At 45.3% G+C, this 22,266-nt stretch overlaps 1 protein-coding gene across 4 annotated transcripts in view; it reads left to right on the top strand.

Moving 5' to 3' along the window:
* Positions 1 to 22,266, top strand: part of GABRA5 (gamma-aminobutyric acid type A receptor subunit alpha5) — a 79,204-nt gene that overhangs the window by 28,770 nt on the left and 28,168 nt on the right. For all 4 annotated transcript variants that reach the window (XM_031440430.2, XM_031440431.2, XM_031440432.2 and 1 more), the window contains exon 7: positions 21,527 to 21,609. In XM_031440430.2, the coding sequence (XP_031296290.1) occupies positions 21,527 to 21,609 (83 nt within the window). The remainder of the gene's footprint in view (positions 1 to 21,526; positions 21,610 to 22,266) is intronic.

Below are 22,266 nucleotides of genomic sequence, written 5' to 3'. Positions count from 1 at the left end.
GATTAGAGAATTCAATCCGTGTACTTTTACACTAAATAATTATTGTTAGGTAAGGACTTCCGATGGCGGTGGTGGCCAGAGCCAGTGGTAGCAGTGTGCTGCAGGGGCCAGTGGCAGACACACATGTAGTGGTGTGGGCCAGGACAGGCAGCAGGGGCTGGGTCAGCTGCGGGCTCACTGGCAGCCCTGGCTGGCTGTGTGCATGTGCGGTTGCTGGATCATGCCATGGGCAGGCAGCGGTGGAGACAGATGTTGGGTCAGGCTGGGGGCATGCTGGGGCTGGCTGCAGGTGAGTGCGGTGGGCAGATCAATGACAGAAGACAGGGCCTGATCTGGGCCCACTAGCAGTGGTGGGGACCTTGGCTCTCGGCTTGCTACCCTGAGGCTGCAGCCTCCCGTGGGTGTGCGCACTGTGGTGGAAGACAGCAACGTGCAGGGGCCCCGCCGGTGCGGGTGGCCTGCAGTGCGTGCATGGTAGGGGCATCAGCTGTAGGTGTCTGGGCTGGAAGTCATGCAGCCGCAGAGGCCTGGGCTGGCTGCTGATGTGGTGCCCAGGCTCTGGCAGGGGCCCAGGGGAGGGACCAGGGAAAGACTCCAGCAGCTGGTGGCAGTGAGATACCCACGGGGTGGAAGCTGGGGAATCTGCAGGGGCTCGGCGGTGGCTGTGCTGGCCTTTGCTTTCCTCTGTGGCAACATGTGCTGGTTATGCCTGCAGAGCAGGTCCCTTTGAGGCACTGTCACTCCCGCTGTGCGGCTGCCACTAGTGCCCCTGCTTTTCCTCCGTGTCCCCAGCCGTGTCTGTAATCCAGCTTTGCCAGTCTGGGTGGGGTGTAAGTGAAACAGGACTTTCACATAGCGCGGGTCCCCTCAGAAAGGCTGGGGACCCTGCTGACTCACCGGCTCTTCCTCTCCGGGAGGTGGAAGGTGGCCCCCAGAGCTGGCCTCTTCACGGGCGGCAGTTTAATTGTTGATCTTCGTGGAGGGATGCAGACTGCGGTCTCCAAAATGCTACCATGCCCTACGGTCTTTTAATGGGCGATTTTTTTAAAAAGCAATTTTAAATGGATTAATAATCAAATAGACTGTAAATATTTTTAAAGACATCCAATAAGAAAATAATAAACATTGTTAATCTAATTTTTATTATTGAACTTATCTTTTATTTCCAATTGAATCTAATTTTTTTCTCACAATGCTCCAGGCAATATTAGTAAGGTCAATAAACACACACCATTAAATATAAACATAGGAAATGTTATTTTCTATTAGCTTTAAAACCCAGAGAAGAGGAAGACCATGGGAGACAAGAGTAGGGGCGGGGGGCTCTGAGTTGGGCATGGGCCCAGGAAAGGCTCCTCTAAGGCACTTGGTAATTGTGGCCAGAAGGACAAGACGGCCCTGGCTGGGTGTCCTGAGCCAGCAATTGAGGACTGAAGGAAAGGCTGATGCAGGGAGTGAGGTGCATCCTAGTGCGCGGGGCTCTGTCATGGTTTAAGCTTAGGTGTCTGCTGCTTTGTGGGAAAAATGGCGTGGGGGAATGAGGCTTCCTGGTGGAATCACGGTGCTGCTCGGGGGTGACTGCCACATCCAGGCAGTAGATGAGGGCAGCCCTGCTGGCGGCGGAGAGATGGAAATGAGGAGAAATGGACAGAGTCAAGGTGGAGGGAGAACCTCCGGGACCTCCTGGGGGAACTGAAACGGAGAGATGCGTGAGAGGTGGCAGAAAGGACTCCTGGATCCGTCTTGCAGAAGCAGTGATGCTCCCGAGGTAGTGGCTGGAGGAGGACCGCATGGGGACACCTGAAGGGCACCAGGGTTTCTCAGAAGGGTCAGAGGAAGGCTGAATTCCATTTTAACGACGTGGAGACAGTGCGGCTCTGAGACTGCTGAATGAAGATACTGAGCACACACAAAACTCAGTCAAAGTAGATGTTTCATGTTTGGCTCAACCCTTTCCCTGGGTGCCAAGCGGCAGCAGCCAAGCCCTGAGCGGCGGGCGCTGCCGGCCTCACCGCCCCTGGGCTCACCTGCAACAGGGCGCTCCGTCAGGCCCCTCGCCCTGCAGCTCTGCTCTGCTCCCCAACTCGGATAACGGAAAACGGTACCTCCTTCTGGAGGACGTGCTCCTCCTCCCTCCCCTGCCTGTTTTCCGGGTGCATGATTGTGCTTCTGGAAGGATGTCCCTGGGGCTGTCAGCGCTAGATGCGGATCATTGTGTGCGGCGCAAGCGTGGATGGGCCGGGGGTGGTGGTGAGGGGGTGAGCCTTAATCTTTCCACCGAAAGTGTATTATTAAACCATTACACGGGGGAGAGGGAGGCAAGACAAAAGATCTGTTTGGGCTGATTTCCCTGTGTGTTAATTTAAATAACTAAGCAGGGATCTTGGGAGCTGACCTGTCAGCCAGGCTGACTGCCTCCTGTCCTCCCCTCCTCAGCCCTGCACTTAACCATCTTTTTCTCCCCACCTGCTCCATCCCTTCCTCAATTTACAGTTATTTGAAAGAACTTTAGAGGGTGCATCCCACCCCATCCGTGGAACCTGATGTCAAGGAGATGCAGGCGGGTGTATGACCTGCCTTCCTGGGCTGGTGGGTGGGGACAGGGTGGGTTAACAGAGGGGATGATGGGGGGCTGTCTGAGCCGAGTCTTAAGGAGGCACGGCCGTTGGGGTGAGGAGTAGAGTTGCAAGGGTGTTGGTTCTAGACACAGGGACAAAAATGTGCAAAAATATGAAAATTGGAGTCAGACAGAAGAAATATAAAAAGCGTGTGATGATCTCTTGGAAGAACAGAACTACAAGGTGGGCAAGGACCGACTCCCTGCATCCAGGGCTGGTCACTTTTGCTTTGGGGCACCGGGAAATTCTTGCGCAAGGATCAAACCTGTCTTGACCCCCCAGACTGGCCACATCTCTCCTTTCCTCCTGGGATGTGCTGGAGTCACAGGTTCCACTGTTCCTCTGTGACATGCTGAGAGCCCGTGGTGCTCAGGACTTCACTGTCATCTGTTTATAAAAGCTGGTCCGTGGCTGTCAAGGATCAAGCTGGTCAGATCCAGTTTCCCTCACTGTCCTTCATCTTAAACCCCCTGGCCTTCTGAACACTGGGGCATGAACTCTCCTGACAAGCGTTCACCCCTCTCATTGCAGAGGCCTGTGTTTCCCTGTGTCCCCCACTCACCAGACCCCTCCTTTGTCTCAGCCACTCGAGGTGCGTGGTGTGCCCTCCGGTAGGGAGGCTGGGTGTGTGTTTGGCTCTGTCCTGTAGGGGACTGAACAGAGACATGCGACTCTGTCAAAAAGCCACACAGACCTAGAGACACAATCACATCAACAGAGCCTCGGGCCCTGGGACAGCTTGCCTCCTTGTCTCACTGCCGGGTTTCTTCTCTGAAAATTCTTCTGTTTCCATGGCCCAAACTATCTGTTTACTTACATGCTGGAAAACACAAGCCCTGATTTCATCCTGTGTGGTCCCCGGCTCCCACTGGCCAGGAGGACATGCCCTTTTGCACATTTGCCAAGATCTGACACGCAGCCCAGAGCTCTTCTCAGATAGCACCTGCTTCCCTGGCGTTTAGTGGACCAGCTGGTTCCTTTTCATTGTTTCTCTGTCAGGTGGTGCTAGCCTGTCTTTTCCAGCCCTGGCTACCTGGGGTCCCAGCCATCACTCACGTCCTACCCTGCCGGCCAGCCTCCCTCCGGCCCCTCACCTCCGCCGGGAATGTTGCCACGGCACTTGGCTGACTCTTGGCTCTTGGGGAGTCACTGAATTATTCATTCTGAACACAGAAGCCAAGACAATTTAAAACACTCCGAGTGTCCCTTGTGAGGGCCACAGAGCTTGTTAATTAACTTGCAAGTTCCTGACTCAACGCCAACTTGTGTGCGGGCTCAGGAACCCTTCCCCTTGGGCGGGGGTCCTAACTGCGCCACTAACTGTGCAACATGGGAGACGCCTTGTAACTTCTCTTCGTTTGTGAGATGGGTGTAAAAGTAGTGCCCGACTTCCAGGGTTGTTGGGAATGTTAAGTGAAAAGAGCTTTTTCACAGCACCTGGCCCAGAGGAATCCCGTTCAGTCCTTGTCAGCCAGGCTGGGTCAGGGTCTCCGTGAGAGCTGGGTGGACCTCCCCCCCACAACGTGCTGTACTACAAAAAGATGCAGGGACCCCGGCCCATCTCCCTTTAATGACACGTTTCCCCCCCAGGTTATCAGTTTACATCCTTCCCGCCTTGAACAGTCTTGGAACCCAGCACCTCTGACTGCTTTTTCACTTTGTACCGTACAGGGATGGAAAGATTACTTGGAATACATTTGCCTTCTTTTTAAAGGCTCTGAGGTGTCTCTGAGTGGGTGTTAATGTTGCCCCCAAAGGAGCCAAAAATGTCTCGGTGTCCCTGCAAGGCAGCCACAAAAGAGCTTTTCAAAAGATCTCATGAAAAGGCATGTGAAATGGACCATAATGTCTCACAAGTTCAAAAGTCTTCACCCTCCCCCCTTTTAAAGTCACTTTTCAACAATCCAAATTTAACTAATTCAGGTAGGTTTCCTCATTGTCTGTTTCGGTCTGTATGACGTCATTTATCAAGTCAGAAAAGCGGTGGGGGGCTGCTGCAGGTCAGAGGCAAATGAGTTAGATACTGTTATGGGCTAAATGGTATCCCCCCAAAATTTACACGTTAAAGCCCTAACCCCCAGTTCCTCAGAATGTGACCATGTTTGGAGACAGGTCCTTTAAAGATGCAATTAAACTAAAAAGAAGTCTTAGAAGTGGGCCCTAATCCACCACGTCTGGCGTCCTTTGAGAAGAGTTCAGGACACAGACAGGACACAGAGGGAAGACCGTGTGAGGGAAGACACAGGGAGAAGGCAGCCATCTGTAAGGCAAGGAGAGAGGCCTCTGGAGGAGCCAGCCCCACTTTAATCTGACCTCCAGATCTGTGAGAAAATTCACTTCTGTTGTCTTAGCCACCGAGTCTGTGACACTGCTTTGGTAGTCCCAGCAAACTAGCATGGGCATCGGTGAGACGCTACAGCACCGCACAGACCGTCCCAACCCGCGACGCAGCGCTGCCCCACCTGCATGTTCAAGGTGCCCATTTCTTTACAAACTTGGAGAAGTACAGTTTACTCACTGACAAAATCTAAAGTTTCAGAATTCGTGTCTCTCACCTGTCTACTGGTGATTAGGCGAGTGGAACCTAATTCCCCTTGTCACTTCCTCTGTCTCGCGCTCAGCTTCTCCCTGCAGGTACCCGAGTCTGTGCTCTGCAGACCTGGTGCAGACCAGCCAGCGCCACTTGCTGGGTGCTCACTGTGTACTGGAGATAAAGGCAACCCAGGAGGGGACTTTTCAGTGCATGTTTTATCGCAGTTTTCTAAAAATAATGCACCTTTCCTAAGTTGATGGCACTTGGGAACTGGCAGCCTTGAGCTCAGTAATTGGACAGATAGTGAGAAAAGCCTGAAATCCTTCCTGATTAGCAAAACTCCATACAGTTCCCAAATCTGTGTCTGGCCACTTAGCGGGAATGACAGACTGTCACAAAATGAGTTGCTCTAGTAGAAAGGAGAGAATTCTGAAATGTGAAGTGGAAGGAGGAGATTGATGGTCAGACGACAGTCAGGGAAACTGAGAAGGGATGACACTGATTGGCAGATCTAGGTAGAAAATCGCTGAGTCTCTGAGTTTGAACAAAGAAATCCCCACTGCCCGGTGAGTGGAGGCCAACAGAAGATGTAATCCAAGCCCTTGTGTTACAGAGCATGGGGCCCCACGCAGGTGGGGCTCAGCCCTCTCGGCCTCACCCGGCACAGCAAGGGTCCGTCTCCTCACCCACGTGCTTCAACACCACCCATTCTAACAGCTCCCCCCAAAGAGGGGTGTGGCGTCACCATTCAAAAGATTCTGGGTTGTTGAAACAAAATAACGCTACGTAAGATAAATCCTGCTCAAATCGTCCATTGTCTGCAGCATTCAGAATTCTGGGAGAAGCGATGCAGGGACGGAAGCCTGTGGCCTCTGTGGCGTGGAAGCCTGGCCCGGGGCTGCGCCCTGGGGGCGCTGAAGTCCCGGGCCAGCGTGCCCTGTGACCTGTCTGTGAGGGGGGCTGGTGTTTTCCTGTTCGCTGTTTCACTTGTCCAGTCTTCAGTGTTTCCTTCCTCCAGTTAGCCGTGGGTTCAGTTTATTCTTCTTTTTCTAGTTCCTTAATATGTAAAATTAGGTTACTGACTTGGAAGCTTGCTTCCCTCCTAAGGCAGGCGTTTGCAGCTCTGAGCTTCCCCCCAAGCACCGCTTTGCTGCGTCTCGGAGGTTCTCGTGTGCCGTGTTTCTGTTTTCCTTCGTCTCAAAGGTCCTTTCTCGTTTTGCTTGTGATTTATTCTTTGACGCCTTTTGCTATTCAGCAGTGCGTTGTTTAGCTTCCACGTATTTGTGGAATTTTCCATTTTTCTTCTGTTATTAAAAAATTTTTTTTTAATTTTGTTAGGGGGTAATTAGCTTTATATATTTATTTTTTAAATGAAGGTACTGGGGATTGAACTCAGGACCTTATGCATGCTAAGCATGTGCTCTGCCATTGAGCTATACCCGCCTCCCACCCTCCGTTATTGATTTTTAGTTTCATTCCCTTGTGGTCAGAGGAGATGCTTTGTATGATTTCAGTGTTTTTAAATGTATTGAGACTTTGCTGAACGGATGGTCTATCTGGGGCAGTGTTTCATGTGCCCTTGAAAAGAGTGTATATTCTGCTGTTGTTGCATGGAGTTCTCTGCATACATCTGGTAGGTCTAGTTGGGTTACAAGTGTAGTTTAAATCTTCTATTTCCTTGTCATTATTCTGTCCAGCTTTTCTAACCATGATCAAAAGTGTAATATTGAAGTCTCCAAGTATTATTGTAGAACTGTCTTATTTCTTCCTGAATTTTGTCAGTTTTTGCCTCATACATTTTTTAAGGTTCTGTATGAGGTTCATATATATTTATAATTTCTATATATTCTGTTTTATTGAAGTATTGTCAGTTACAATGCATCCATTTTTGGTGTACAGCATAATATTTCAGTCATGCATATACCTACATATATTCGTTTTCATATTGTTTTTCATTAAAGGTTACTACAAGCTACTGAATATAGTTCCCTGTGCTATACAGAAGAAAAATTTTAATCTGTTTTCATATGTAGTAGTTAATATTTGCAAATCTCAAACTCTCAAATTTATCCCTTCCTACCCCCTCCCCCCAGTAACCAAAAGGTTGTTTACTATGTCTGTGAGTCTGTTTCTGTTTTGTAGATGAGTTCATTAGTGCCTTTTTTCTTTTTTTTAGATTCCACATATAAGTGATATCATATGGTATTTTTCTTTCTCTTTCTGGCTTACTTCCCTTAGAATGATGAACTCCAGGTCATCCATGTTGCTGCAAATGGCACTATTTTATTCTTTTTTATGGCTGAATAGTATTCCATTGTATAAATATACCACAGCTTCTTTATCCAGTCATCTGTTGATGGACTAATTTCTATATATTCTTAATAGACTGAGTCTCTCATTATAGAGTGTCCTTCTTTGTTTCTTATAGCAAATTTTGTTTTTAGCTCTCTGTTGGTTGTGTTTGAGTGGAATGCCTTTTTCCATCCATTCACTTTCAACTTATTTGTATTTTTGGAACTAAAATGAATCCCTTGTGGACAGTATATAGTTTATATTTCTTTATTGATTCTGCCAGTCTCTACCTTTTAATTGGAGTGTTTGTTCCATTCATATTTAATATAATTACTGACAAGGAAGTACTTTGCCTTTTTTCTGTTTGCTTTCTTTCATTTCTTCTTTTTTTGGTAATGTTTAAAATTAATCTGTTAAGGGGTGGTGTTATGGGCTGAACTGTGTCTCTCCAAATTTATATGTTGAAATCCTAACACCCAGTAGCTCAGAATGTGGCTGTATTTGGGGACAGGGTCTCTAAAGAGGTGACTAAGTCTATGTGCTTTCTATATGTCTATTGCTTTTCTGGTTCCTCAGTTCTTCCCTTATTGCCTTCTTTTGCATTTAATTGATTATTTTTTTCTCATGCACCATTTCAACTCTCATCTCGTTTCTCTTACTGTATATGTATTTTTAGTTATTTTCTTCATGGTTACTCTGGGGATTTAAGTTAACATCTAAATTAGTGACAAGCTAGTTTGCATGAAGACCAGCATAGTTTCAATGGTGTATCCTAAAAACGTTGCCCCTGTAGTTCTTGTCCCCTCTCATGTTGCTGTCATCACAGATCACATCTTTATACATCATTTGTCCAGTAACAAAATCAGCATTTTATGCATTTGTCTTTTAAACCATATAAAGATAAGAGAGGTTTATGAACCAGAAATAAAAATAATACTGGCTGTTACAGTCACTCATGTCTTGACCGCGACTGGTGCCCTTCATTTCTTCATGTGTCTTTCAGTTACTGTCTAGGGCTCTTTTATCTCCCCTTAAAGGACTCCCTTTAATGTTTATAATAGGGCTGATCTATTAATAGTGAATGCCCTCAGTTTTTGTTTATCTGGAATATCTTAATTTATCCTTCATTTTTGAAGGATACTTTTTGCTGGAAATAGGATTCTTGTTTTAGATTTTTTTCCTTCCAGCACTTTGAATATGTCACTTCACTGCCTCTGGCTTCCATGGCCTGTGATGGAAATCAGCTGTTAATCTTATTTAGGATCTCTCGTGCATGATGAGTTGCTTCTGTCTAGCTGTTTTCAAAATCCCCCCCTTCATCTTTGGCTTTTCTTTTTTTTAAGAAGAGGTACTGGGGATTGAACCCAGGACCTTGTGCCTGCTAAGCATGCACTCTACCACTGAGCTTTACAAACACCCACCATCTATGGCTTTCAACAGTTGATTTTAATGTGTCACAGTGTGGATCTCTAAGTTTATCCTACTTGGAGTTTGTTGAATTTTGATGTTAGATTAATATTTCTTGTTAGAATGGAGAAAGTTTTGACTATTATGTCTTCAAATATTCTTTCTGCTCCTTTCTCCTTTTTCACTTCTTTTGGGACTCCCATTATATGTGTTTTGGTACTTTTGATGGTGTCCCAGAGGTCTCTTGGGCTTTGTTCATTTTTATTCATTCTTTTTTCTCTCTGTCCTCAAACTGGCTAATTTCATTGGACTTTTATCTTCAAGTCTGCTGATTCTCTACCTTCTCAGATCTGCTGTTAAAACCTTCTAGTGAATTTTCCATTTCATTTATTGCTTTTTTTTTCACCTGCAGAATTTCCATCTGGTTCTTTTACAACTTCTATCTCTTTATTGATATTCTCTATTTCTTGAAACATCGTTTTCTAAATTTCCTTAGTTTCCTTGTATATGTTTTCCTTTATCTCCTTGATTTTAAAGCAGTTGATTTAAAATGTTTGCTAGTACAGTGTCTTTGCTTTTCCAGAGACAGTTTCTGTTAATTACCTTTTTTCACCCGTGAGTGGCATATCTATTTTTGTTTCTTTGTATGCCTCTTAATTTTTTTGTTGAAAGCTGGATATTTTCATTATTCTAATGTGGTAACTCAGGAAATTAGATCCTTCTCCATCCGTAGGGTTTGTTGTTTTTTTTTTTTTTTCCTTTTGTGATATTGTTGTTTGTTTAGTGAGTTTTCTCAACCATTTTTTTAAGTCTGTATTCTTTGTCATGTGTGGCCACTCTCATTAGCTGAGTGGCCAGCTAGTGATTTGATACAGACTCACTGATCACCTGGAGTAAAAAAACAAGATGAAAACTCTCTTCGTCTTTGCAGGTAGGCTCTGTGCGTACGTGGGAGTGCTCTTTTAAGCTCAGCCAACGTTGTCATACAGCTTTGTCGTAGGTTTCACTCCCTGCTTGTGCAGAGCCTGAAGATGATCTGGAGATGAGAACGTAGGGTCTTCTTGGGTCTTTTCTCAGCTTGTGTCCAGTCCTGGCCATGCACAGGGCCTTCTAGATTGTCTGGAATATGTAGGAGACTTTCAGCCCTTCTTTCCTCAAGTGTCTCCTTCCTCAGCCTCTCCTCTTTAGCCTCTCAGTCTGTCTGTTGCTTGCCCCAGCTGTATCCATTGCCCTTGTGACTGTGGTGAATTCATTTGCCTTGAACTGTTTTCAACAAATACACCCTAGGAAGACACCTCTGAGTCAGTGGAAACAAAGGCAGATCCTTGAGCCCATCCTTCAGGGACCCACCAGACAGATCAAAATAAGCAACCAACATTCTTTGAGAAAAAGGCCTGTAGCATTCCTGTTACCAGCAACCGGCACCAGGAATGTGTGTTCCCATCTGCAAGGCCACCACCCAGCTGGGGAGTGGAGGCTGGCAACAGGCTGAGTTCAGATGCCACAGAGCTCACTACTGGTTTTCAGTTATTTTTTTTTTTTCTTCATTAATTGTTCTCTGGTTGTTGTAAGTTTTTTATTAATTTCCAGAGTTCCAGAAACAGCTGATGCTGACTGTTCTGGCAGTTTATTCACTGCTTTTGTGCATGTTTCCTAGACCACTTCACGACACTTCTCTAGTGTTGTTTAAAGCATTTACTATGTACCAGGCATCAGTCTGTGCATCTGTGCTGATGCGTCGGAACTTAACGCTGTATAAGATAAGCTTCATAGAGTCCCCTTGATGGGGCAGTTTGGGCTCAGGACTGCTGAGTGACACAGCACAGACCGGAGACTGAGCTGAGCGTTGGAGCTGCTGTTTGATTTCCCCGTCTGCTCCGTCTGCTTCCCCAGCACGACCTTGTTAACTGCATTATGCTTTATGATTAGAGAGATACTTGGATTTCATTTTGAGAAAGGAATTTCTTTGCATATCTGTGCTGTTCTCTTTTTGCAGCATTATTTTTTTTTATTGCCCAGGCTTGTGTTGATTTTCTTGCATTTGATTTATTTAAGAAGGTTTATTGCTGGATGTGTGGGTACACATATAAAATTAACCAAAACATTTCCACTCACGTCCGTCATTACAGTGCCTTCCTGAGAAACACAGACATTATCCATGCTCATGTTTCTTTTCATTGTATTGTATAAATCTTCCACCTTTTACTAAGAAACACACATATTAAAAAAGAAACAGATCTGAACCTGCGGACTCTCCCCTTGAGAGTGTTCTATCCATCCCTTAATAAATCCTCACTTTTCTTTCTTAAAAAAAAAAAAGAAAGAAAGAAACAGCCATGCTCATCAAAATAGATCAATAAAGTTTATATCCCTTTTCAATGAGAAATATGTGAAGTTTATAAAATGATCACACATTCACTAGTTTTCCCAAAATATGTAAGAATTGCTGGCATCTTCCTTTCAGTGTCATCCCAAGAGGAATGAAAATCCTAATGAACAGTGCAAAGTTCAGAGAGGATTTTTAATCCAGCAGAAATCTGCTCGTTGGTCTCATGTGCGGCCTTATTACGCTGAAGAGTGCAAAATGAATGAATTAGCTTTAGAATGACTTGTGAAATGTGTAACTCAAGCTGGAAGTTACAGCTGCATCTACACAAGTTTCTTTGTAAAGTGTGGAACTTCACTATTAAGTAAACCAAACCATGCATCATTTTAGGGTGGTCTCATTTGAATTTCCAGATGATGCCCTAAGTCTTGCTTTTTACAAGGTTGCCCTTCATTGAATTTAAATTCTATTACCTTTTTAAAAATATATTTTTATTGAGGTATAGTCAGTTGTCAATGCCATGTCAATTTCTGGTGTACAGCACAGTGCTTTAGTCATACAGGAACGTACATATATTCCTTTTCATATTCTTTTTAACCATAAGTTGCTTCAAGAGACTGAATATATATAGTTCCCCATGCTATACAGTGCAAACTTGTTGTTTACCTATTTTATACATAGTAGTTAGTATCTGCACATCTCAAACTCCCAATTTATCATCCCTTCCCACCCCCATGAGTTTGTTTTCTATGTCTGTAAATTCTATTACCTTTTAAACAAGTCATTGGGTATTTTATTCTCCTGCTGTCCATTGGCTGCTCCCTCTCCTCCCCCTCAGCTGAACTTGCTGAATTGGTATCTCATCTTCATCACGGGCCGACCCCCTGCTTCGATCTGGCTAGGATCAGAGCTGGTGCTCAGGCAGAGCTCCCTCGGGGGGTCGACTAACCAGGGCAGGAGAGGCCAGGCCCTCAGAGAAGCCAGGCTGGCAGTTCTGGTTTGGACCCAACACAATTGCAGCTGACCTACAACTGCAGCAACTGTCACAGGAGGGACCAGCATGCACAGGTCAGCTAGTGAAAAAACAGGGTGGGGGTGGCGGAGCATGGCAATGACCTTTGGGTTCCAACATCCTTTGTTCCCAATTTGTCAATGTCTAGATGCAAAAAGTTCAGTTTTTATGTAGCTGAGCTTTAGAATGCACTATCCTCAAACCTTTACTATGCATTGTAGTTAGCTCCCAGGAAACCTACCTGACAACGTACGTGGCGCATCACTGCTTATCACGCCGCGCGGGCTAGTGACTGTTCACAGGAGGAGAGATGCGTTCATGCACTCTTTTATTTAATGAATATGTTTGCGGTTCTTTCTGAGCACAGGAGTAAAGGGTGGAAAGCTGCCAGTCAACAGGGCTTTGACATCAGGCAGGGCTCAGACTTATTAAATACGTATGTGTGGACATGTAAATATGCATGTGTATTCTATTAATAAAAAGGCCAATTCTCTGTAATATCTGAATAACCCTCTCTTACTTGCCAGCCTAGAGGTAAGGCAACTATAGGGAAAACAGGCCTGCAGTCCTCAGAGCCGGGCTTCCTTTCAGAGACTTGCCTCCCTCCCCAGCCCTCCTTGCCCAGCACAGAAGGGGCTCCTCCTGCGGGTATGATCTACAGTCCATCATCTCAGAGGGTGTGACTCAGGCAGAAAGCAAGGAAAATTCTCCGGAGTGTTGAAGGAGCCTTGCTCAGCCCCGTCCAGGTGGGAATAAAGCAGAGGCAGCAGAACCACAAAGACGCTGCCCACAGGAAGGCCCGATGAGCAGCGCCAGCGTTCCTCCATCTCCAAACCCCACATCCCTTTGGATGGGCACAACTGCGGCAGATCGAGAGCATCCCTTACGTGAAGCCGTCCTCTGTTCTTTACAAAGACTCACTCGGAAAAGTATCACGACCAAATTGAGCCTCACTTCTTTCCGCTAACACCAATCATTAGGCGCTATGTTAACACTGAATTGCCAGTCCCCGTAAATTCCATATATTGCCTGGAAGTCACTGCAGCCTCTTTATAGGAAGGTTATGTTTCCACTGACAGAGCCGGCGGAGGCGGGGCGGGCGGATCGGCCGCTGACTGAGCCAGGCTGTGATCTGCAGGGCAGTGAGCAGTTTGTGAGCTGTTTATAAAGCGGCTAAACCAAATTTCTTTTTTAACTCTGAAAGTTATTTCAAAATATACACGGGGCTGCTATTCAGCGCACTAACAACTGGGCATTGGATTCATAATATCATTAATGTTATTATTTCATTTTAGGGAAACTATTGTAACCAATTAGCACAAACTTAGTGGCTTAAAATTATGCAAATTTATTATCACAACTCTCTGGGGACCAGAAGTCTGAAACAGGTCCTACGCTGGCAGGATTGTGTCTCTTCTGGATTCTTCTGGGGAGATGTGTTTCCTTGCCTTTTCCAGCCCCAGGGGTCTGCCTGCCTTCCCTGGTTCCTGGCTCTGCACCACTGCTTCCAGCATCCCAGCTCCCCCTCTCACACTCAGGCACTCCTGCCTCCTTCTTATAAGTAGCCGTGTGCTTCCCTTGGGCCCACCCAGAAAATCAGGAAAATCTCTCCATCCCAAGATCCTTCACTTAATCTCATCTTAAAAGTCCCTTGAGCCATGATCGGTTTTATATTCACAATTAGGAAGGGTTAGGGCATGAACACCTTTGGAGAAATCATTATTTTTGCCTGCCACCATCTATTCTGCCGCACCTCCAAAATCATGTCTTTCTCACGTGCAAAATATTTTTTTCTTTTTTTTTTAACTTAAAAAAATTGAAGTATAGTCAATTTACAATGTTGTGTTAATTTCTGGTGCACAGTATAGTGATTCAGTCATATACACATATATATTCCTTTTCATATTCTTTTTCAAGGTACTGAGTATATTTCCCTGTGCTGTACAGTAGGACCTCCATGTTTATATATTTTATATATAGTAGTATCTGCAAATCCTGAACTCCCAATTTCTCCCTCCACTCCCGCCTGCCCCCAGTGGTAACCGCAAGTTTGTTTTCTACGTCTGTGAGTCTGTTTCTGTCATGCAAAATGTATTAATGTCATTCCAGTATCCCCCAAAGCCTCCACTCATTACAGCATCAAATTCAAGTCCGTAACCGCAACTAAACCTCATCAGCTCCAAAGTTCCAAATCTCATCATCTGAATCATCTAAACTAGGTGGGAAGGTCTGGGGATGAGCAGCCCTGAGGTACACTTCTCCGTCTGTGTATGTGTGGAACTCAAGAAGCAAGTTAATTACCCACAAAATACAACGGTGGGACAAGCATAAGATAAAAGTTACAGAGATTCCCATTTGAAAGGAGAGGAAATAGTAGGAAAAAAAGGAAGCACTATTCCTCCCAAATTTCTAAATGCAGCTAGGCGAACAGCACGCGGTTTCAAGGCCTGGGACTGATCCTGTGACATGAGGCTCCTTTCCCTGGGCCTAAGGCTCTTGCCCTTGGAGTCATCTTTGCTATTTCGTGAAGGTAGCATATGTTTACAGTTGAGTAGTTTTTTCAACCTATTTCCCGCCTTTAGAATGTTGGGGTTCTGACAGCCTTCTTTTGTTTTGACCTCTCTCAGTCCCATTCAGTCCAAACCAACAATGTTTCCACTGGTATAAAACTTCCAAGAATCTTGTACATCTCCTGTGTATGTCTCAAGAATGTACACTACCAGACATGAGGCTCCTCCATCAGTCTTTCATGGATAATTGATCCTCTATTCCTGGCTTTTTCTTACATGACGGAGAGGACCCATGAGTCACACACCTAATGTCCTCAAAGAGTCTGAGGTCGTGGCCAAAGGCTGTCCAGCCACACCCTTGGCTCTCTCTTAGAGAGCGCTTTCCTGACAATGGCTCTCCCAATTACAGCATCTTTTGCAACCTGGATAAACTGAGAATTTCCCAAATCAAGTACTGGTCCCCTTTTTTGTTGGCAGTTCTTAACATTAATCTATCTCTTCTCACATTTTACAATAAGCAGCAGGAAAAAAACAAAACAAAACAAAACAAAACAAAACAAAACAAAACAAAACACCAGGTCACAGCTTTGACACTTAGCCTGGAAATCTCATCTAACTGTTCAATGGCATCACTGTACCAGCTTCCTGTGGTTACTGTAACAGATCACCACAAACTTGGTGACTTGACCAACATAAAAATTTATCCTCTTACATTTCTGGAGACTGTCAGTCTGAAGTCAGTGTCCCTGGGGCAGAATCAAGGTGTGGGCAGGGCTGGTCTCCCTTTGGAGGCTCTGGGAAGAACCCATTGACGTATCTTTTCCAGTTTATGCAGCTGCATGCCTGCATTCCTTGGCTCAGGGCTGCTTCCCACATCTTCAAAGCCAGCAGCATTGTATCTTTACATTATCTCTCTGCTTTCATCTGCTCACCTTCATCCTTTTATCTGAGTGTGACTGCCCTTTGTCTTTCCCTTATAAGGCTCTTTGTGGGTGCATTTAGTGCCCACCTGGACGGTCTCCCCGTCTCAAGACCCTTAACCTGATCACATCTGCAAAGACCTCTCTCCCTATAAGGTAATGTTGACAACTTCCAAAGACTCAGAACTGATGTCTTTAGGGGCGTTGTCTGGCCCACCACAGTCTTTCACAAGTTCTGCTTTCCACGTAATCATAGACACAGTTCAGCCAAGCTTCTGTCACTATGTGGTGAGGTCTCTTTCCCTCCAGTTTCCAGGAACATGTTCCTTATTTCCTTCTGAGCCAGTAAGGCCTTTGATGTCCATACTTCTACCAACAGTGTCTTTATGACCATATAACGTAGGTTTTCTCTCCCATGCTTCTCACTGCAAGTTCTCATTACAGAATCATTAACATTCACATTTCAATTAACAGTCTGTTCAAGGCAGTTGTATGCTTTCTCTATAATGAATTTCAGAATTCTTCCAGCCTCTTCCCACTGCCCAATTCCAAGTTATTTCCAGATTGTTAGGTACTTGTTACCATAGCATCCCACTCCTGGGGACCACATTTTGTATTATTGTCCTATTGATGTAGCAAACTATCGTAAAATTATTGCCTGAAACACAGTTAATTTGTTGTCTTACAGTTCTGGAGGGAAGAAGTCCAAAAAGGTCTTAGGAAGCCAAAAAATTCAGCTGTAAAGAAATCCTTCTGGATCTCTAGGGGAGAATCTGTCTCTTGCCTCTTCGGGCCCCAGGAGGCCATCTGCATTCCTGGGTCCATGACCACAACCCTGTGACCTCTGCTTTTCTCATCCCTTCGCCTCTGACTCTGACACGCCTGCCTCCCCCTCCTCATCAGGACCCGGTTGTGATTATACTGGGCCCATCTGGATAATCTGGGATAATCTCCTCTATCCAAGAGCCTTAACGTGATCGCCTCTGCAAAGCCCTTTGGTTATTTAAGGTAACACATTCACAAGTTTGGAGCTGTTGGGGGTTGGGACGTAGACGTGTTTGCAGGACGTTATTCTGTCTACCACTACCACACTGTCTGTCACAGTGATGCAGGATTGTCATGTAAATAAAGAAGGCTCTAATCTGAAGACCAGATTGGGGAGAAATCTGGAGGCTAACCCTCTTTTCTCATCTATTAATTTTTTTTTTCAGAGAATAAAGCAACTGTCATTATTTCTCTTATTTCTCTTTTTCAAATGGGAAGGCTGGACCAGAGAGGTTAGGCAGCTAACAAAGGCCACACAGCTCATTAATGTCAATGTTACTCTGGAATTTGGCTGTTTTCCCGTCTCAAAGCACACTGCTCTGGGACCTGCCTTTGGGCACGCAGAGAGCTTTCTCAGGAGTTTGTGATCCTAGGCCCTTGATGAGGCTGATATAAATCCAAGTGGAAGCAAACAGCCTAACTCACCAAGTGCCCTTTTCCAGACCTTAAAATTCAGACGTCCAAAAATGGGACATTATATTCCAATAAATTAGTGCTTGAATGTCTTAGAAAGTGGAAGTAAAACAGAAAGTTGATCTTTGGGGGAAGAAAAGCTGGATTCTTGGATCTACCAGTAATTCAGTGAAGTTTTTTCATAGGCACATCTCTTCATCTTTTGTGCTTCAGTTTTTATCTGAAAAGTAAGGTGTCTAATAGGTGGCCTGGCCGGCTCCTTTGAGCTGTGACAGCCCACGTTCCGCAGCAGGCTTTGATCTCAGTTCCATGTGAAGGAGTTGGTTATACATCAGGGCACACCGCGTTCTGAAGGATCCCATGAATGGAAGGCGCTCTCTTATCAAGAGACATTTTTTTTGAAAATTATAAAAGCATAGGCCTTTTTTGAAATGTTAAAAGGGATCGAAAACATAAATGTTCTCTTACTAAGGCTGAAACATTTGCTATCAGGGAATTTATCTGAATAATACATTCATTCCTCAGGGGAGAGACGCTATCAGAGATGAAGTGTATTTTTCCGATGTTTGGAATTCTAGTTCTAAGAAGATTTATTAAAATGGGGGAACAATCTGTGAGGCTCTAATGTTAGCATTTGTCAAGATGGTAATTATAGAATTATTATATTTTTCTGTTTCTACTGGAATTATTTTTTTCTTTCAAGAGTCTTCTTTTTAGATCCAGCGAATCTCCGTCCACCTGTCTGTACCCTGTCCCTCCTGCTGCATGCTAACAGCAGACTCCTTGGTGTACACTCCTTGCCATCTTTAAATGCTGTCACTGCAATGGTTTTGGCCCAGCGGTCAGTGCCAAACAGCCAGAATAAAGCAAGATATGAGATTCTATTTTTAATAAGGGCCTAGATCACCATGGCAGGAAGGCTGGCTTCTCACCTCTCTTAAAAATACATGGTGTTGGGCAAGAAAGAAGAGCATATGAGGAAAAGGACAAAAAGCCCGGAGTGGGCAGAATGCCCAAGGTGGGAGGTCAAGTCTCGCTGAGGACGCCTTCTCTGACAAGTCAGGGCAAATGACAGTAACACAGGTGGCAGTGCCTCCAGTGGTCCTGGGGACTGAAGCAGAGAGCCAGCACGGAGCAGGGGGAAGAAGAGGCGTTGACCATGATTCACCACCTTGTCAAGAACTCAGACAACAGATCTGGCTTCAGGACAGGCTCCAGAGCCAGCGGGCTATTGCTTGTTTCCTGGCAGGGGGCAGAAGCCCAGTTCTGCGAGCTGGGAGACTTGGCAGCGTCTAGAAAGAAGATCCCGTGACAGAGGGACATCTCCAAGTCACCCTGATGATGGAAGTGCGGCCCGTAAAGCTGCTGACGTTGTTGGAGGCGACTTGAAGACTGCAGCGCTGGGTCTGCTGGTTGAAGTCTGCTGTGCCTATGACTGGGCTGGGACAGTCAGGAGTGAATCAGTAAGAAGCTAACTCACAGCATGGCTCCCCTGTTTGAGATTTATAGATATTAGCCACTATATACAAATATAGATTTTAAAAAAAGTTTCTGCTGTATAGCACAGGGAACTATGTTCAATATCTTGTAATAAATTTTAATGAAAAAGAATATGAAAAGAAATATATGTGTTTATATGTGTGACTGAAGCATTGTGCTGGACACCAGAAATTGACACATTGTAACTGACTGTACTTCAATTAAAAAAAAAAAAAAGGTCGTCCCTGATGCAAAAGCTGACTGCTGATTTGTTCTGACCTAAAATTCTTGCATCTTGTTTTTCTCCTTTCTCTGGCAAGCCCCCAGCCTTTCCATTACCCTCTCCACTCCCTCTATATTCTTTCCCCAGAATAGCCATCCTTTAACCCAGAAGCTGTGTTCAGAGGTGGTCACGGGCTGATGGCCTCAGAAGAATACAGTTTCTCTGTGATGCTGGGTGGATTCTTCAAGGCCAAGAACACAGCACCCGGAAGAAACACCCTGTTTGTGGCTGCCTTTCTGTCCTGCCCAGCTGTTCTGTAAAACCTCAGGACACCAGTGTCAGGATAGATTCAGTCTCTACGGCATGAGCCCGCTGCGACTCGCTCTGCCTGGCAGAGCAGTAAAGCTGCTCTTTTCCTGGTGCCCCCCAAACTCTGTCTCTGGGTCTGAATTCGTTTTGGGGGGCACAGAGGCTGGTGTTTTGGCAACAGGATCACCTGAAGCCCCCCCTACTCCTGACTCTGCTCCCACAGACTGAGCCCCATCTTCCCCACACCAGGGCCACACACTGTTGGAACAGGCGTAGACCAGCACCGGAAGGACGCTGCCAGTCAGAAGCCTCCTCCTCCGTGCACCTACGGAACCACGTCTTCATATGCTGGTTTTCACATTTATAGCTTTGTACTCAGCAGTACAGCTTTATGTATATGCTCTTTCCGTGCTAAAAATGTGCTTCTTAAGGAAATTCTGGGTTTACTGAGCTCATCTTGATTTTATTCTCTGGAACATATTCGATTCATTTAATTTTTCTGCCCCACTATTGCTTTATTTAACCAATCACTTGAGTTTACTAACAATCAGATAAAGTACCACTATTTTCCTTTATGTTGGCTGAATGTCCTCCTCTCAGGCTATGGTTTTTAAAGCCCTGATTTTCTTAATTCTAATAAGTAAATCTGCAAAAAAACTTTCTTCGCCTTACCCATTTCATAGTCTCTAATCATAGTCCTTTTCCACAGTTCTATGTTTGAAGATGTCCACACATACACAGATTTTATATATTACACACACCTGCGTGCTAGAATTAAATATTTCACCTTTCAAAGTCATGCTTAATGTATAGATTTTAGTGATGTGGGAAATACTCCTGCTGTAATATTAAGTAAACAAGAGACTGAATTTTAGATACCAAGAACAAAAAGAAAGCATATATACCTGTGAAAAAGATCCGGATAAAAGATGCCGGGTGAAATGATAAATGAAGTGATATGTATTTATAATTGTCTTCTTTACAGCTTTTCTGTATTTTCCATATTCTTCTATGAACATGTGTGGCATGTAATTTTAAGTATCATCTCCCTGCCTGAATATGAGACTTTTGTGGTATATTCTTGTCCATGTGCACTCACAGCCTCTGGAAATTGCTCCATTTTGGGGAGAGCGCCCCGTCCCCCCAGCAGAGATGGCGGAGGATTCCCTCTCCCTGACGGGCACATCTTCCTCCCGCGGACACGTTTTAGTTCCAGAGAATGCATGCGTTGACTACTCCGTCCACAGTCATCAAGGGTGAATTACGTGCCCAATTGAGTAACGAAAGGTTAATCTATCCTAAAAGAGGGAAATAGTAAAGGTAAAATGATCGTCCTCACATTCTGACTCACTCCAGGCACAGGCAAGACCCAGCCGTAACCCAGCAAGGCAGGCACGACAGCGCTGGCGCAACGCTGAACTGCTGTTGTCTAAGACTGGAGTTGTAACGTCTGCTTCAAGTTGACCATGCTGCGCTTTGATTTCATTTTGTGTAATTACATTTCATTTTAAATAATAGAATTAGAAACGAAGAGACGGAAGGCTAGCTCGTGAAAGAAAGTTAGATTTACTGCCTAATTAGTGAAGTCTGTAGGGAAGGAAAAGGCCCACAGTGTGGCGACTCTGGGAGTGTAGACGGTGCCCAGGGTCACAGAGTCCGTGGGGGACGTGCCGTTAGTGGCTCTGAATTCTCGTCCAGCCTCTCAGCATCCACGCGTCACTTTCTCCCCTTGTCGGCTGGGGTCGGGGGGTGGTGATAGCGGCACATCTCATGGAGCTACTCTGATCCGGTGTGTCAGTGCAGGTGAAGCACGTGACACAGCGCCCGGCATAGACACACAGCTCTCAGGACCCGCGCTGCTTTGGTCACTGGTGACGGCGGTAGTGGATGGTGGTGTTTTATTATTTGGAAGACCAGGCTTGGATTAAAAACAGGAGGATTGCTTCCGTAACACAATTTCACCTCCCGCTCCGTGACATCAGCCCGGTGCACAGTAATTATAGCCAGCTTCTGTTTAAAATGCGGACTGTGCGTTTACTCCTCATTTACTTTTTTTTTGAGCTTATAAACTATTTTAGAAAATACATACATTTTCAGCCTTGTTGAGGGAAGTTTTTTAGATTACTCTGAGCAAGGGATGGGAGAGAAAGAATAAATTATCTTTAAAGCCATCTCAGATTGCTTTACAAGCAGTAATGTATGTACAGACACAGCAGCCACAGAACCCGAGCAGACTTGATTTAAGCCTTATTTCTAAATGATGTTCGTCTACAATGCAATCCTGTGTGATTTGGTGGGACAGTTTTAAACGATCTCATAAAAGGTAGTAAATTCAAACACTGAGTGGCGTATTTAATACGGCTTTCGGGAACAGGGGGCGTGTCCAGTAAGTAGCCAGATCGGTGAGTCCTTGAAAGGTGTCCCTCTCTTGTTTTGCAGCTTGACCATCTCTGCAGAGTGCCCGATGCAGCTCGAAGACTTCCCGATGGACGCCCACGCCTGCCCTCTGAAATTTGGCAGCTGTAAGTTATTTTCGCAAGTAAGAACCATGGATCTACTTTGGGGGTTGCTTCTGCATACATTCAGGGGCATTTAGGTTCTCAGATGTGAATGAGCAGGATGTGAGCTGGACGATGCCCTGGACGGCTGGGGCTTGCCGTGGGCACACACGCGTTTGTCCTCACAGACTGGCGTCCTTGTCTACAACTGAGAGGATGCCAGTGGAGGCCCCGCCACCTACAGTGTGTTCCTGAGGATGCATTTCCCCGCCCCCAGACCTTCCCCCGGCCACTTCTGTCTTGTTTCCTCTTCCCAGATTGTGGGTCACTTCTCCAAGGACCCTTAATGACCCAATTTCCATTACCCAGCCCATAACTTTTCACTGCCTGGTGGTCATTGCTGTGTTGAATCACTTCTCAGGTGTTCCATACAGACTGGTTTATTTATAGGTGTGTTACTTAATTTTTAAACAGTTTGGAGATATTCCTGTGATTTTCTGTTATGGATTTCCAGCTTAATTCCACTGTAGTCAGAGGACACCCTCTGTATGATTTCAATTTTTCTTACGTTTTTTGAGATTTATTTCATGACCCAGAATACGATTCATGTTGATAATCTATTCTGAAATCCGAACACTTGAAGATTATGTGCATTTTGTGGTTGCTTGGTGGAATAATCTG

This window comes from Camelus dromedarius, chromosome 29 (assembly GCF_036321535.1).
Source record: "Camelus dromedarius isolate mCamDro1 chromosome 29, mCamDro1.pat, whole genome shotgun sequence".
NCBI lineage: Eukaryota > Metazoa > Chordata > Mammalia > Artiodactyla > Camelidae > Camelus > Camelus dromedarius.
This window is presented reverse-complemented; position numbering and strand designations above follow the sequence as displayed.